The sequence below is a fragment of the Mytilus edulis genome, chromosome 5, assembly GCF_963676685.1.
Source record: "Mytilus edulis chromosome 5, xbMytEdul2.2, whole genome shotgun sequence".
Lineage (NCBI taxonomy): Eukaryota > Metazoa > Mollusca > Bivalvia > Mytilida > Mytilidae > Mytilus > Mytilus edulis.
Window position 1 is genome coordinate 80939593 of NC_092348.1, and position 17632 is coordinate 80957224.

General features: G+C 31.8%; 1 protein-coding gene across 1 annotated transcript in view; it reads right to left on the reverse strand.

The window, feature by feature from the left end:
- Positions 1-12369, reverse strand: part of LOC139524558 (uncharacterized protein MCAP_0864-like) — a 31150-nt gene extending 18781 nt beyond the window's left edge. The window contains exons 1-2 of the mRNA XM_071319412.1: positions 10889-12369; positions 8389-8555 (exon numbers count right to left, since the gene is read on the reverse strand). Of these exons, the coding sequence (XP_071175513.1) occupies positions 8389-8555; positions 10889-12224 (1503 nt within the window). The 5' untranslated portion in view covers positions 12225-12369. The remainder of the gene's footprint in view (positions 1-8388; positions 8556-10888) is intronic.
- Between the last annotated feature and the right edge of the window lie 5263 nt (positions 12370-17632).

The window sequence follows — 17632 nt, forward strand, 5'->3', positions numbered from 1 at the left end:
TTATAACAATATTTTAAGGGGCCAGCTGAAGGACGCCTGTGGATGCGGGAGTTTCTCGCTACATTAAAGATCCATTGGTGGTCTTTGGCTGTGGACTGCTCTATGGTCGGACTGTTGTCGCTTTGACACATTCCCCATTTCCTCTCTCAATTTTATTGAAACTCACAAACTCAGTATAATATGTGACTGATATTTCTGACGTTTGTTATATATGTGTATGTTAACGCTATACAACTTGTAAACTGTATATTTATGCATATTATACTGATAAACTGTATTGTTTAAAGTAAATAAAGAATTAACTTTATCCTTTAAGTCAACATTCAACATGCAACATGCAACATGCAACACGCAAACATGCAACACGCAAACATGCAACACGCAACACGCAACACGCAACATGCAACATGCAACATGCAAAATAGCAGTACCCAAGAACCATATATCTACCAAGTCGTTCTGTCTGTATATCACTAGAGCCGAAGCCAGTTTTCGTGGTATGCTGTCTTAGTAGATGAAATAGTCAGTCGTATATCTGTCCACTTTTTCCACGAAAACGGAGCTGATACAAATTGGGTACATCACGTCCCATCGAGATCTAAATATTGTTTAACTGTGGGAACTGGCTTGGTGAAGTATTTTCGATTTGTTACTTAAGCTTTGGACAATTAATGCAAGTTGACTAAGAATTTTGAATAAACTGTATCGGTGATAATAAGCTGCGTTTTGTACTTTTATATAAGATTAATGACTCAAGATATATAAATTCTTAATAGCTCTCAAAATATAAAATGTTAATTTCTATTCAAGATCGCAACATTGTAATCTATAATACATTATTATGAAAAATAGAGTACAAAATTATGAAAAAAAGCAAAAAATTGCTTCCGGCCGTACGGTAACTGATACTGGATGTGTAGTGATTGATGATTTAGTCTTAGATTATTTGTTGCTTGTTTATGTATGTTTTTGTAAAGTTTTTTATTGTTCTGTTGCACCAATGTCTCAAGATAAGGGGGAGCGTAACTGTTAGACAGACAATGGAGCCTGTTGCAATTCGGTGATTGTCGTTGCTTTGTTATTCGTTTTTCGTTCATTATATTGTACATAAATTAGGCCGTTAGTTTTCTCGTTTACATTGTTAAACATTTATTTTCTCAGGTCCTTTTAAAGCTGACTATGCAGTATGACTTTGTTCATTGTTGAAGGCCGTACGGTGATCTATATTTGTTAATATCTGTGTCATTTGGTCTCTTGTGAATAGATCTCTCATTGGCAATCATACCACATCTTCTTTTTTTTTTAATGTATACATTGTAATTGTTAACTTCTGTTTCATTTGGTCTCTTGTAGAGAGTGGTCTCATTGTCTATCATACCATGCACAATTTTTTTTATATAAAATAAAAAATTACATCACTGTGTTAGACTATATGGACTTTTACAATTTTGGGAGACTATTAAAAAATATATATATCTTTAAAAATTATATACCTTTTTAACAATATTTTAGGCAAGAACAGGTGAATTACAGGTAGATATCAAGATCCAGTCCTTAAGAGGACCCCATAATCCCTAATGTTGTTTTAGTCTAATTACCAAATGTTGGAGAAACATGACCACACCATTGAGAGGAAACAGACCCAACACCTTCAATCAGAAAAGAAGATTCTAAAGGTGAGAAATAAAAGTATAAATATTAAAAGAAAGTCAGGTAAACTGAAAAAATGTATTTCAAATTGTAAATATTTAACAAAAGACAATTGGATTATTTCTACAATTAATTAAGGGATATAAGATAGAATTTGATGAAAAGCCAATTCATGAAAAAATTCCTGTTCCTATAAAATTTAACAATAAGGAAAAGGCCCTTATTGACAAAGAAATAGTTGATATGCTTGAGAAAGGTGCTATCAAGGAATCTTTTGATGAATCAGAACAGTTTATTTCAAATGTATTTCTAGTAAAAAAGAAAAATGGAAAATTTAGGCCAGTCATCAATTTGAAACCATTGAATCAATTTATTAGCTATCACCATTTTAAACAAGAAACGCTAGATTTGATTTTAAAAGGAATTTCTAAAAATAGCTTTTTTATATCTTTGGATTTGACAGATGCATATTTTTCCATTTCAATCTATGAATCAGACAGAAAATATCTAAAATTCATATGGAATGAAAAATTATATGAATTTCAATGTCTACCATTTGGTATTGCTTCTGCCCCAAGAGTATTTACAAAAATACTGAAAGTAATATTTTCACATATTCAGAGCATGGGTATTGATTGATTCGTATTTTTACATTGATGATATTACCCTTTTGCAAGCAGAAAACTTTGATTTGGCAATCCAAAATACAGAAAGGGTTAAAACCTTTATAGAGTCAGTTGGGTTTGACATCAATATTGAAAAATCAGTTTTTATTCCAACCAATAGAATTATATTTTTGGGATATAGATTCAGTACTATTTAAGGTATTTTTACCAGAGGAGAAAGTACAGAAAATAATTGAACTGTCAAAGAAAATGCTTAAAGCTCAGAAAGTATCAATTAGAAGTCTAGCACAATTAACAGGACTTTATTCATCTGCACATTATGCAGTACAATATGCTCACTTGTTTCATAGATATTTAGATTTAGACAAAACACAAGCTTTACATGCATCAAATAACAATTTCAATTCATTTTTGAACATATCAGTAGAAGGCAAATCCACCGTGTAGAACGCCACTTGTGGGGTGTCGGCTATGTTTGACATGGGGTGGCAATTTTGAAGCGACGAAAAAGTAACAAGGTAAGTTCAAGCATCAAAATTTCTTATTTCTAGAACTCTCAGTACCATATAATGTATTGCACGGAAGGAACCGCAACATAATATATTTCCTGAAAGCAGAAGCAGTCGTTTTCAGTGCTCAGTTTTCTCAAACACCTCGCCCTAGTTTTCCGTGTTGCAGATTTTGAGGCTTTATATGCAAATTTCGGTATAAAAACTACTTTACACAGCCATCCCCTGTATCGTTTATATAGAATTGTATTCCTCTCATTGACTTATACCAAATACCAGTTTCTTAGTTAAAATTAATTGGTTTTAAAACTGTTATTCGTCAAAATATAAAGTGTCGCTCGGGGTGTCAGATTTTGCGTCGCAAGGGGTAGAGGCTTGTCATAAAAAAAGAATACATTTTCTTATAAATCGATCTCTATCTGATACTTTTTAAATTCAAACACACCTACACAAATATGAACATAAATGTAACAGAAATTTAACCTAGAAAAACACAGGTTACATCAAATTCTTCAAATTTTATTCAATTCCGGTTCGTTTAGAGATATGTATATAGTCAGAGTAGACCTTCAAAGTAGATATGATATGATAGATGTGTAACAGAAAACGGATAATTCTAGCTGGGCGATTACAAACGAAATAACTGTCTTAAATCATTTTTTATTGTAAACCTGTTCCGTTGTATATTTGTGTACAAGTCGTTGTTTTCTCATTGACAATTGTAGTATCATCGTCTTCAGGATTACTTGAAGTTGTGTTGTCATTCGCTGAAAAAGATGCCGGTGAGTGTTTCATTGAAGAGAGTGTTCGAATTCTTTAGGAGTAATGGATTTTTGCGGCGTGCACGAGTGCTTTTTAGATGAACCTGGTGATGAACTATGATGCATTTTGGCTGGTGGAGGCTTCGGGCATATCTTATATTGAGGACTATTTTATGATGTTTTGGTTTATTGAGCCATAGCCTTGACTTTTTTTACCATGATAGTGACTGAAAAGGAAAAGAAATCGTTTACCAGCTTGAAAACTAAATATTTTAAGCCATTTTTTTTACTATGAATGAAATCAAAAGCACATGTTTTCAAAAAACTAAGGATTTTCTTAACCCAGGCATAGATTACCTTAGATATATTTGGCACAACTTTTTGGAATTTGGATCCTCAATGCTCTTCAACTTTGTACTTGTTTGGCTTTATAAATATTTTGATATGAGCGTCACTGATGAGTCTTATGTATACGAAACGCGCGTCTGGCGTACTAAATTATAATCCTGGTACCTTTGATAACTATTATAAGACCAAAAACAGGCAAAATGAAAAACCCTTACTTTGTCATGGTAAAGTAGATGTGAATGAAATCAAAAGCATATATTTTATAAGACCAAAAACAGGCAAAATGAAAAATCCTTGTTTTGTCATGGTAAAGTAGATGTGTTTGAAATAAAATGTATCATATGAAGACTAATATTATTTTTTATGACAAGCCTCTACCCCTTGCGACGCAAAATCTGACACCCCGAGCGACACTTTATATTTTGATGAATAACAGTTTTAAAACCAATTAATTTTAACTAAGAAACTGGTATTTGGCATAAGTCAATGAGAGGAATACAATTCTATATAAATGATACGGTTGATGGCTGTGTAAAGTAGTTTTTTATACCGAAATTTGCATATAAAGCCTCAGAATCTGCAACACGGAAAACTAGGGCGAGTTGTTTGAGAAAACTGAGCACTGAAAACGACTGCTTCTGCTTTCAGGAAATAGATTATGTTGCGGTTCCTTCCGTGCAATACATTATATGGTACTGAGAGTTCTAGAAATGAGAAATTTTGATGCTTGAACTTACCTTGTTACTTTTTCGTCGCTTCAAAATTGCCACCCCATGTCAAACATAGCCGACACCCCGCATGTGGCGTTCTACACAGTGAAATCTGAAATAGTTTGGTGGTTAGAAAATGTTAAAACAGTTAATGGGAGACCTATTAGAAATGATTCCCCAAGTTATTATTTACATACAGATGCCACCCTCAATGGTTGGGGAGCTGTTTTTCATGGAAAACAAACTCAAGGTCATTGGAGTTTGGAGGAGCAATGTTTACACATTAATATTCTAGAATTAAAAGCTATCTATTTTAGCATAATATCACTTTGCTGTCAGATAGAAAGAACACACATTTGTGTAAAATCTGATAGTTCCACTGCTGTAAACTACATAAATAATCAACAAGGAGGATCAGTTTTACCTTTATTAGAAATAACAAAACAAATATGGCATTGGTGTATAAAAAACAAAGTTTTACTATCTGTTGTTCATATTCCAGGGAAAGCAAATATTATACCAGATAATTTATCAAGAAATTTTAATGACACTTCAGAGTGGAAACTCAATGAATCAGTTTTTGATGAAGTAACCAAACATTTGTTCATCCCAGATACAGATTTGTTTGCCTCAAGGCTAAATAAACAATTGAATAATTTTGTAAGCTGGTTTCCAGATCCTAATGCTTATGCAACTGATGCTTTTTCATTTTCATGGCATAAATTATATCCTTATATATTTCCTCCTTTCAGTCAAATCAGCAAAAATGTTTCTTATCGCCTGTCTTGTTTCAGGAAACATCTCCTTAATCAAGGTTTTTCAGACAAAACTACAAAAATCTTTCTTAAATCTTGGAGAAAGTCAACCAATGTTCAGTATGAATACTCTTGGAGAAGCTGGGTTTTGTGGTGTAATTCAAGACAAACTAGTCCCACTTCTCCATCTGTAAAGTTACTCTTAGATTATCTGTCCATATTGTTTCAAAAAGGACGATCTTATAGCTGTATCAATAGTCACAAATCAGCAATATGTCAGACACTGACTTTATTGGGTAACTTATCTTTTGAAAATAACAGTTATATTCAAAGATTTTTGAAAGGCCAAATAAAAATACATGTGTGGATCCAGTAACCATACCGTCCCTACTTTTTTGGCTTAAAATTAGCCTACCCTAAAGATTTTATTGTCATTTTTCATTAAGCACTGTTAAAGTCAGAATGTTGCTCCCGTAGACTCAATGTAAAAAAAAACATAAAATAAAAAAAAATCCCTACCTACCTACCAACTTTTTTTCAGATGTAACTGGAACCACACATACTTTTTTATTTGGCCAAAGGTGTGTTTAATGTTAGACCACCAAGACCAAGATATTTTTTTACTTGGGATGTTGGCAAAGTATTGAGCTATTTAGAATCTCTGTACCCGTTACAGGATTTGGATTTAAAAATGTTAACTCTAAAATGTGTTGCTTTAATTGCTCACAAACACTTGCAAGTCTTAATTTAAACTCTGTTCTCAGTACAGGCACATCATTTATTTTTCGTGTCACAACTTCATTAAAGACGACATGACCTTAAAACATAGGACAAGATGTTATTATTCCTGTCTTTCAGAAAAAAGAAATTTGTCCTGTTGAAACTTTAAAACATTATATTCACCGAACTAAAGACTTGAGAAAAAGTAGTTAATTGTTTATTTCATTCAGAACTTTAAAAGCTGTAACAAGCTGTTCAATTGCCAGATGGTTAAAATTGGTACTGTCTAATGCAGGCATAAATGTGTTGAAATTTAAAGCTCATTCATACAGCATGTACAGATCTGCATCCTCTTCTGCAGCTAAAAGAGCAGGTATATCATTAAATGATATCCTGAAAACAGCAAATTGGGCATCAGCTCAGACCTTCAAAAAGTTTTACTGTAAGGATATTGAGGTAGACAATACAAATTCAAATTATGTTCATTCAGTGTTTAATCATACTTTTACAGCCTGATCATGTTGATGCTGACAATGACTTAGAGATACAGTTCCAGGGTTTTTCTGCATCAGGAGATGTACTGTCTAAGGAACTAACAGATTGGAGATGCAGGAACCATTATTCCAGATGTTGATTCTTAATAGTGAATAGTGAATGGACATTTGCGATAATATCACATAACGTCGTTGCGTGTATGGACATACTAAAGATTTATTAACTAGTGATGGACATAATTATTGTTTTCCAATATATTGTGTGATGCATATTAACAGACAACAAAATTAAAAGAGTTAATCATATATATATTTTAATTTTTCTGCGTTGTTACAAGAATTTTTAGGTGAAAGATTTTCTTTATACTGGGTCTAATTAGACTTAATTTTGGTATTTGATAAAATTTAAAAGTATGTGGAATAAAGACTTGAGAGCAAAGACTTGTCCGTCTTAAAACAAAAAATTGTCAGAATGATCTGATATTCAAATTGGTTTTGTGTTTGTGAATTTCTTTGTTTATATCTCTGTTCAAGTTTTTTACTGGTAATGTTTATGAGATCAGTTGGTTATTAATTTCCATTTATTTCTTATTCTATTTTGGAAGTTGCATTTATTGGAGCTACAAAGAGTTCACTTATTAACCTGAGCAAGCCCAGGATTATGATATATAATGTTACCTTATCCAAGCATCATTTATGATGTGAAGGATAAGGTGCATTATATGAAGAAGCCAAAGGGCTTCGAGGGTTAATATGTACCCTCCCAAATTATATAATCAGTAATACGCCCGTCCCAAAAATAAATATTAAGACCAATTAATAAATGCCCATAGCGGTTTGGTTTTTTTAAAAAAGAGGCTGGTCACTACTCTGCACGGGCTTATATAGTAGTGGTCAGACAAAAAATCACTCAGCTGTGAAAAAAGGCATGCGGCCTAGACATAAAGTAAAGGTTCACTTATTATCCCTCGAAGCCCTTTGGCTTCTTCATATAATGCACCTTATCTTTCACATCATAATTGATGCTTGGATAAGGTAACATTTTCATAAATGACGTAAATTTTTTTCTCCAAAAAATAACAGTAACAAAACATTATTTGAGACCTCTTACAAATCACAATAAGGATATTTAGACAAATCACCGTAAAATTTTAACCAATTTGAGGCTGGCGATAGCTGAAAATAAATGTTTGGGGTGTCTGACAGTAAAGAGCATTTAATTTAGTACCCTCATATGATATCAGGATAATCAATTTTAGAATCTATGGATCTTGATTGTCAGAGATTGATAATGTCATAACTTTTAGTTTAATGAATTCAATCTCAACTAGGTTGTAACACAAATATTTAGAATTACCTGGTAGCTGCTATGCATACCAAGAATAAAATTAAGGGGTTTAAGATATATTGGGCTCTTATAATCTGAATCAGTTGTCGGATACATTTTATGTAGTTGTGATTAAGATTAATCACAATTAAGATTAATCACAATTGGCCAAGTGGTTTTAGAAAAGAAATTTTATTTATTTTTTCCATTAAAACAAAGAACATGCAGACCTATTGAAATTAAAGACTGTTGGAAGGAGATCTAGAGGCAAAACTTTAACCTTGCATTGTTGAATATTTGGACAGTACCCATATCTCATCCCCATCCACACTTAAAACATTCACATAAAATAACTTGTGACTTGTCAATTTTTTGACAACTTTTGATCTAACATGGCCAGAGGAATATGGCTTACCTTTTACTGTTATCTTTTTGCCCAAGTCAGCGGATATTATTCTTGTTATAATAAATGAATAAAGTTTACTCACATACTGCAGAGATGGTTTATCCTTGTTTTCTGTAAGGTAACGTATTTTTTTCTCCATGTCGCCAAACCAAGTCCTCCTGCTATAAAACTGACCACCACATAGGGACAAAACAGTGATGACGAAAGCAACAGTTATTTTCTGTACCAGTACCCATTTGTCTTCTATATCTAAACAAAAATGTACATGATGTATTCATAAATCAAAATACACATTTTCATGATTTTTCTGAATTATCATGGAAGATGTTATAGACAACTCAATAGATATAGGAAGATGTGGTGTGAGTGCCAATGAGACAACTCTCCATCCAAATAACAATTTATAAAAGTAAACCATTTATAAATACATGTCATTTATCAACAAAAGCCAGGTGAGATAAAATAAAGAAGAAGACTTTGATGATAAAATTTGGAAAACACATAAAAAAAAGTTGTTTCTAGTACTTCTTACACAGCAATCATGTATATCTTAATATGATATCTTGATTTGACAAAAAGATATGGGGATTCAGGTCAAAGTAAAGATGTGACTTCATTGACCGTAACTTCATAAAGCTAGAATTTTTTTTTTTAAGGTAGATCACAAATGGAAGTTTTTAACAACCTTGACTGCCTATACAGCCCTTGCAGTCGGTTAAGGTAAATGGTATACCGCCATCTTGGATTGAACAACTGCAGTACAAAATCAGTCTCTAGTCATTTGCCCAAATCTGCAAATTTGGAGACAGATTTGCAATTTAATGGTTACACTGTTTATTTATAAATTATATAAAGATAATAAAGAAAACTTTGTAATTTATTGTATTATTCAAAATATTTAAACAATTATCAATTGTTTAAAGAATAATTTTTGAAATGAGCCATTAAAGGGGAGATAACTCTTTTTAAATTATACTGGACTAATAGGGAAATTTTTATTTTTCACTTGTAGCAAGAAAACAAGTTCGGTGACACCCTTTTTTCTTTTAATTTTCTTAAAACATATAATAAAACCTATCTTCTCACAATTTATTTTAAAATTCTATCTCATACAATGTCAGAATTTTTTGTATGCGCACAAATGTGTTTTTTCATGAACTAACCAAATTTGAGCAATTTTCAATGACTCATAGATTGAAAAATAGCACGGTTAAACAACCATATACTTTTCTTTTATATTTTTGGAAAATGCATAGTATAGTCTTCCTTTTGGCAAATTATAAGAAAATTCTGTCTCAAAAAGTATATATACTTATGATCTACCTTAAATTCAAGTCACAATTCTCTTGTTTATCTAAATTTGATATCAGCAACTTACATGTAGTTTTCCTGACTGTGCTAGATACTAGAGGCTCCAAGGAGCCTGTGTCACTTACTTAATATTTTTATTTATCACTATTTTGTGCATTTTTCCTTTGAACTTTTTTTGTGATAATTTTTCATATCATGTTACTCGCTTGAGATGGAAAATTATTGCTAGAAACTAATCAGACATGTGGCGTTGCTAACGAAATTGACATGTGAAATTGACAACGTCGTTATAGGTAAAATAGCGATAAATAGATTATCATTGATCATCTCAACTCGATTGCCTTTCTCGCTTGAGCCGTCCCGGCTCAAGCGAGAAAATCAATCTCGTTGAGATGATCAAAGATAATCTATAAGTACAATTGATACATGAAAAATGCAAGTTCCATTATAATTTTGATTTAGTTTCATAAGACTTTTGTAAAAGATTTGTTGTTTGATTCATCTGAAATTTCAGGACAGATAGATTTTAACCTGATGAACAATTTTTTCCACTGTTCAATTTGCTCTAAATGCTTTAGTTTCAAGGATATAAGCCAACAACTGCATTTTACCCCTGCATTCTCTTTTTAGTCATGTTGGCCATGATGGTTGGCAGACAGGATCATTGGACACAATTTTTAAACTGGTTACAGTCATACACTAATAATGATTGTGACTAAGTTTGGTTATATTTGTCACAGTAGTTTCGAGAAGACTTTTGTAAGATATAAAAAATGAAAAAAAAAATGGTTAAAATAACTCCTTAAGGGGTAAATTGACCATTTTGGTCATTTTGACTTATTTGTAGATATTACTTTGCTGAACATTATTTATGTTAAAAGTTTATCCCTATCTGTAGTAATTTTCAAGATAACAACCACTGATGAACAATTTCCCCCATGTTAGATTTGCCTTAAATGCTTTGGTTTTTGAGATATAAGCCAAAATCTACATTTTACCCCTATGTTCTATTTTAAGCCAAGGCAGCCATCTTGGCAGGCCAGCCAGGTCATCAAACACTTTTTTAAACTAGATATCCCAACGATGATTTTGGCCAAGTTCAGTTGAATTTGGCCAAGTAGTTCAGAAAAGAAGATTTTTGTAAAAGTTAACAGACGATGACGCTGGACGCCAAGTCATGAGAAAAGCTCACATGGCCCAGTGGGCCAGGTGTGCAAATAATAAAACCAGGTTAACAAAATTTTAACTATATTATCAGTCAATCAACATACCTTTACTTAATTTTTCTATAGTTTCATTCAAGGTCTGTACTCCTTTAGGAATTTTTGAGATGGAAGGAAATTCTTTTTGATATTTTTCAATCTCTTCTTTATGTTTTATTACATCTTCTTCTAAATGACTGACAGACTGCTGTGCCTCATCTAATTTAGCTTCAATTGCATTAACTTCTCCTTGTTTCCCCTGTACGTTTTTCAATAACAGCTTTAAGTCGTCTAACTTGTTTGATTCAGTGCTTAAGTCACCATTGACAGAAGAAATATTAGTAGTCAAAGTTTCCACTTCTTTTTTTAACATTTTAATGGAACTGTTTAAATAGGTCTCATCCTTAATAATTCCTTCCATCCTTTCAACTGTTTCTTTACATTTTTCCATTTGCTCACTACAGTTAGCAACTTCAGTTCCTAAGACAATAAAGGAGTCATTTAGTTTTTTTGAGTTCACATTTAACTGTTTAGTATCTTCTTTTAACTGTGCCACTTCTTTAGAATTTATATTTAACAAATTATTTTCCTTCATTAAGTCACCATTGATGGTTGAAATATTAGTATTTAAAATTTCCACTTCTTTTTTTAATGTTTTGATGGAACTGTTTAAGTAGGTCTCATCATCAATAATTCCTTTCATTGTTTCAGCTGTTTCTTTACATTTTTCTACTTGTTCACTACAGTTAGCAACTGCAGTTCCAAAGACAACCAAGGATTCTTTTAATTTTGTAGAGTTCACATTTAACTGCTCAAGGAATACTTTCAACTGTGTCAGTTCTTTAGTATTTGTATCTAGGAGATTATTTTCATCTGACAGCTTAGTATTGAATTCCTGTAACTTTTGACTGAACTTGTTGTGTTCTTGCTGTATAAATGATGATCCTTCCTTTATTTTTTCCATTTGAGTATTCATTTTTGTTATTGTATCTGCTTTGAAATTGATGTCATCTTTTGAAGAAAGACAGTTTTCAACATCTCCCTGAATTTTCCTAACATTTTCTTGTTCTAGTTTAACAGTTTCAATCTCTTCAACTAAAATGTTCAAATCAGACTTTTCCTTTTTTAATGTTACATTCATTGTTGTTAAGTTCTTTTCAAGCACTTTAACATCATTTTTTATTGGTCCAATTGATTTAACAATATCATCTATTTCATTGTTGGCATTTTTTATTCTGTTCTCAATTGTGTTAACTGATTCTGAGTTAGTCTGTGTACCACAAGAAAGAGAAGAAAAGTTTTCCTTAGATAAATTCTCTAACCGATTAATTTTTTCCTGCAAACTTTCAATGTTGGACTGTAATGTTTCAATTTTTTTATAAAAGAAGAAAAAAAGCATCCCCATTAATATAAATCTGAAATTAAAACAAAGAATAATGAATTAGGATGATAGTAAAAAAATGCTCCTATATGTCTTAAAAGTAAAACTCAACTAAAAAAAGAGCTGGTTCATTAGCACATAATAAGCCTGTTGCTTTCAAAAGAATAAAGTTCCAAAATCCCTCAATGTCATATATATATATATGTATACAAGTATCAAAAAGTTATAGACAACAGTGCACACACTGAAATGTTGTACCTTCTTTAATTTACAAACCATGCTAACCATTGATATATTATGTTGATAGTCCTAAATATAGAGCTTTACCACAGCTATCACATAAAACTAACATGATCAAAGAAAATTAGGTCAAGGTCAGATAGACCAAACTGAAAATATATGTACATAGTGAGCCCTGCAATTATAAATGTAAAACAATTCAAACATGTCAAACCAGATATCTAATGGCTTAATTTATGTACAAAATAATGAACTAAAAACAAATATGTTACACAGCAACAAAAGACAACCACTGAATGTCACTCTCCAGACTTGGGATAGGCACCTACAGAATGTGTAGAGGTTCAACTCATTTGAAGGCACTGCACTTCCCCTCACCTATGACAGTATGTTTACAACAGTTACAGAACTATACAGAAACTATAAAAATCAGTTGCCAAAAAAAAAGGCTGAACTCATCAGACGGACAATACAAACAGAAATACATCTAACAAAAACAGAGTGGACGCGAACAGGTACTTATACATCCACACAACAAAAATACACTAAATATAGTTGTCCTATAGCACATCAAAAGAAACAAACTGAACAATGAAAATGAGGTCATGGTCAGAATATAAATGCCAGACAGACATATACATCTTACAATCATTCCATTAACCAAATATAGTTGACCTATTGCTTATAGCATAAGAAAAAGAGACAAAATCTCTAACATTGAGCAAAGAACCATAAAAATGAGGCCAAGGACTCAACAATAAAACATGCCATAATAATGCCATAACTCATAATAAGAGAGAAATTAAAAATACATGTACTAAAAATCTAAACTTTTTCCCAAAATTATAACTGAACCAAGAAAATGAGGTTAAGGACAACTACTTGTACAAGTTAATTTTATTTACTTGAAGAAGTAAAAAAAAATATAGTAAATTAATAATGTTTGAATAATCTCCCCTTAATTTTCTGAAAAATTTACTTGTATAAGTAAATTTTTCTTACAATCCCACAAAAATCCTTGAAAGTTTTGCGATGTAAAATCATGCCTTTAATGATTTTTCCCAGGTTTGCTCAAATTTTTTTATTAAAGTTTAATGTTTCATCTCATTAATTCAACAAAGAAACTGATTGAGCAAAGATCTTGTATATTTGTGCAAGGCTTTCAAAAATTGCTCCTTTGGGGCTTGTAAATGAGCAGTGTTATGATGATAATAGACAAATGGGATTTTCCTTGTCCATGAAATTACACTTACATGATTAGTAAAGACATCTGCAAAGGGTACACAATTTAAAATTCTATTAGAGCAAAGAAATCTTAAGAATTCAAGAAAAGAAGAAAGGATGACTTTTTTTTACATATATATATACAAGTAAAAAATTCTGAATGTCTAAGGGACATAACTAAGCCATTTTTTTTTTACCTATACAATTAAATAAAATTCACTTGTATAAGTATCCTACAAATTTACTTATATGTGTATTTTTTTTTTTACTTCTTCAGGTAATTAAAAATGACTTGGACAAGTAGTACCCCTGACTAACAATGGAAATATGACAGACGGAAACGTCATAGCATAAGGCATCTACATAAAATGTATGAAGAATCCAGATCAAGAGTTGGTGGATCCCTATCCCTGTATTGCGCTTTCTGCAACAGAAGTCTAAGGCTGACAAAAATGAGAACACACAGCATTTCTAATTTTATTCATATCAAAATATCACTATATAAATTATTAGATATTATAGTAATGGTTTCTCTAGAATAAACATGATAAAATTGTCTAACCAAAAACCATGAACATGATGAACATGATGAACACACTGGACTCCTATAGTTATCTTTCTATATTCATTTCTTTATCAACAAGTGAAACTCTTAGCTACTGCTCACTGATGATACCCTCGCCCATATACTTGATGGTAAACAGGAAGTTGAGTGATGAATTTGAAAATGCATAACAAAGTATAGCTTACTTATATAAACCCTTTAACCAAAGGAGTAGGGGCATTAAGGCCTAGTTTTGGCCTAAGAAAATAAAATGTTTGATAACCATTTCAAATTGGCACATAATGTTTAGAAATGCATCAGGTCAAGAAATATAAATGAAAAACAAAGATTTTTTATCTGATGACATCACAATTACGTCATAACAAATATGTACTGTTTTCAAAACAACAATGAAAAAATACAGAATTTCTATCTTTATTTCCGTTGTGGAAACATGCTGTGCAGCCAAGAAACAACAAAATAATTTAACAGAAGCTTTATTAGCATAATCTCATTAAATATAAAGTTGTTTCTTGGGTGCGCACATACTTTTTCAATCTAAAATATACTTAAAATTTGATGAAAAAACAAGGAAAATCACGAAATTTAACAAAATATGCAAATTAAGTCATGATTTGTTGCCATGGTAACTTGTTCAATGTCAAATTTGTTTTGTTTTTCTTAGTACCTTATATCATGTATATCTTAGTCAAATTTTCATTAATTTAAAAATAAGGGCCTTTTTGCCCCTACTCCTTTCAGAAATCCTTTTAATGTAGTTCCTGAGAAAAATTTATGAAAATGTTCAACTTGGATGTCATGTGTAAAATGATGTACCGTAAGTGTTTGGTAAACAAAAAGTTGTTGAAAGATGAATCTGAAAAGGCATCACACAGAATAGCTGACTTGTATAAACCCTTAAACCAAATTTCAGAAATACTTGTTATGCAGTAAGTTCATGAGAAAAATGAGACGAAAAATATTCATCATGTTCATGGGACGGACAGACGGATGGCCAGATTGATGGATGGATGGATAGACAGAGGCTATAAAAATAAGTTGTTGAAACAAGTTTGGCTTGATCATCATAATATTCTTAAAGTAGAGCTCTATGTTTCACCAATGCTTATACAAATACATACAAATTTTGTACATACATGTACCATTTATATAACACTGACTAATCATTTGTGGGTCCCCTTAAACTAAGAGAAACTTTTCATAGTCATCACAGTTACTGGGGGATGCCAGGCCAATTAATTTTCATGGATATAAAATGTGCCAATGATAATAATACAACCACATATTATGAGATATAGCTAATTAAACTGACTTATCAATAGTAGTTAACTGAAACATTTCATGATCATGGCTGAGGGGATGAGGTTGAAATATCTCCATAGAAATGATATGTGCCAATGCTAATTTATATATAAAAAATATACATGATATACATGTAAGTGCAAAATAAGTAATATTTACCTATCATCATCATGATTATTCCTTGACCTATTTGCAAACTTTAACATTCAATCTGAACAAAGGTTTCAAAGTCAATAGACACAATAATCATTCTTAACTTTGAGTCTTCAAGAGCTCTAGAAGCTCAATTTTTTGAAAGTTTTAGTTGGATTCAGTTGGCTTGCAAACAATGGCTTGTAAGAGAAGAATTTTACAGGGCTGAAAGAAATTTTACAAGCCAATGCCTTAGTACTTGTGGTTAAGCATGAAGACTTAAGACCACGACAAGGGGACACAGACAAACTATTCCCATAATACTGCTTCAACTACATCCCAATTATCATTCCCAATATGTTCATATCATGCATATGTTTTTATAATTACAAATATATTACAAATGGTTGCTGCCTTTAAAAGATATGTTAACAAGAATGTGTCCAAAGTACACGGATGCCCCACTCACACTATCATTTTCCATGTTCAATAAACCATGAAATTGGATAAAAAATATAATTAGGCATTAAAATTAGAAAGATAATATCATAGGGAACATGTGTACTAAGTTTCAAGTTGATTGGACTTCAACTTCATCAAAAACTACCTTGACCAAAAACTTTAACCTGAAAAACTTTAACCTGAAACATGCACTTTCATTTTCTATGTTCAGTGGACCGTGAAATTGGGGTCAAAAGTTTAATTTGGCTTTAAAATTAGAAAGATCATATCATAAGGAACATGTGTACTAAGTTTCAAGTTGATTGGACTTCAACTTCATCAAAAACTACCTTGACCAAAAACTTTAACCTGAAAAACTTTAACCTGAAACATGCACTTTCATTTTCTATGTTCAGTGGACCGTGAAATTGGGGTCAAAAGTTTAATTTGGCTTTAAAATTAGAAAGATCATATCATAAGGAACATGTGTACTAAGTTTCAAGTTGATTGGACTTCAACTTCATCAAAAACTACCTTGACCAAAAACTTTAACCTGAAAAACTTTAACCTGAAACATGCACTTTCATTTTCTATGTTCAGTGGACCGTGAAAATGGGGTCAAAAGTTTAATTTGGCTTTAAAATTAGAAAGATCATATCATAAGGAACATGTGTACTAAGTTTCAAGTTGATTGGACTTCAACTTCATCAAAAACTACCTTGACCAAAAACTTTAACCTGAAAAACTTTAACCTGAAACATGCACTTTCATTTTCTATGTTCAGTGGACCGTGAAATTGGGGTAAAATCTCTAATTTGGCATTAAAATTAGAAAGATCATATCATAGGGAACATGTGTACCAAGTTTGAAGTCAATTGGACTTCAACTTCATCAAAAACTACCTCGACCAAAAACTTTAACCTGAAGCGGGACAGACGGACGAACGGACGAACGAACGGACGAACGAACGGACGAACGGACGCACAGACCAGAAAACATAATGCCCCTCTACTATCGTAGGTGGGGCATAAAAAGTACATGATCAAAAATGTTAATGCATTTGATTAACATTCATAGTATAAATACATGTATTCTTCATTATATTCATCATTGTACATGTACATACATGAAAAATATACATTTAAGTATAATTACCCTAATAGCAAAACTAACAATACAGGGTTTTCATAAAACCTTTTTAAAGCTGGAGTATTGATCTCTGGTTTTGGATCAGATCGACGAGGGGGTCTCTGTGGTATATATGTATGCTGTGAGGTTGCTGTACTTGTTGATTCTCCAAAACCGTCATCCTGTGAATCTTCATCCTGTGTTTCTACATCAGATAATTCTTTTTCTTTTTTCCGTCGTGGCATATTTGACACATTTTCCAAAATTTCTAAAATTAAAAATACATTTAACATGTTTAACAATGGAACAGTACTAGTAACAACACTTTTGTTTCAAATCATGATCGATATATGGGTCATTTTCAAAAAATGTCGAATTTTCAGTTGTAATGGTTTAAATG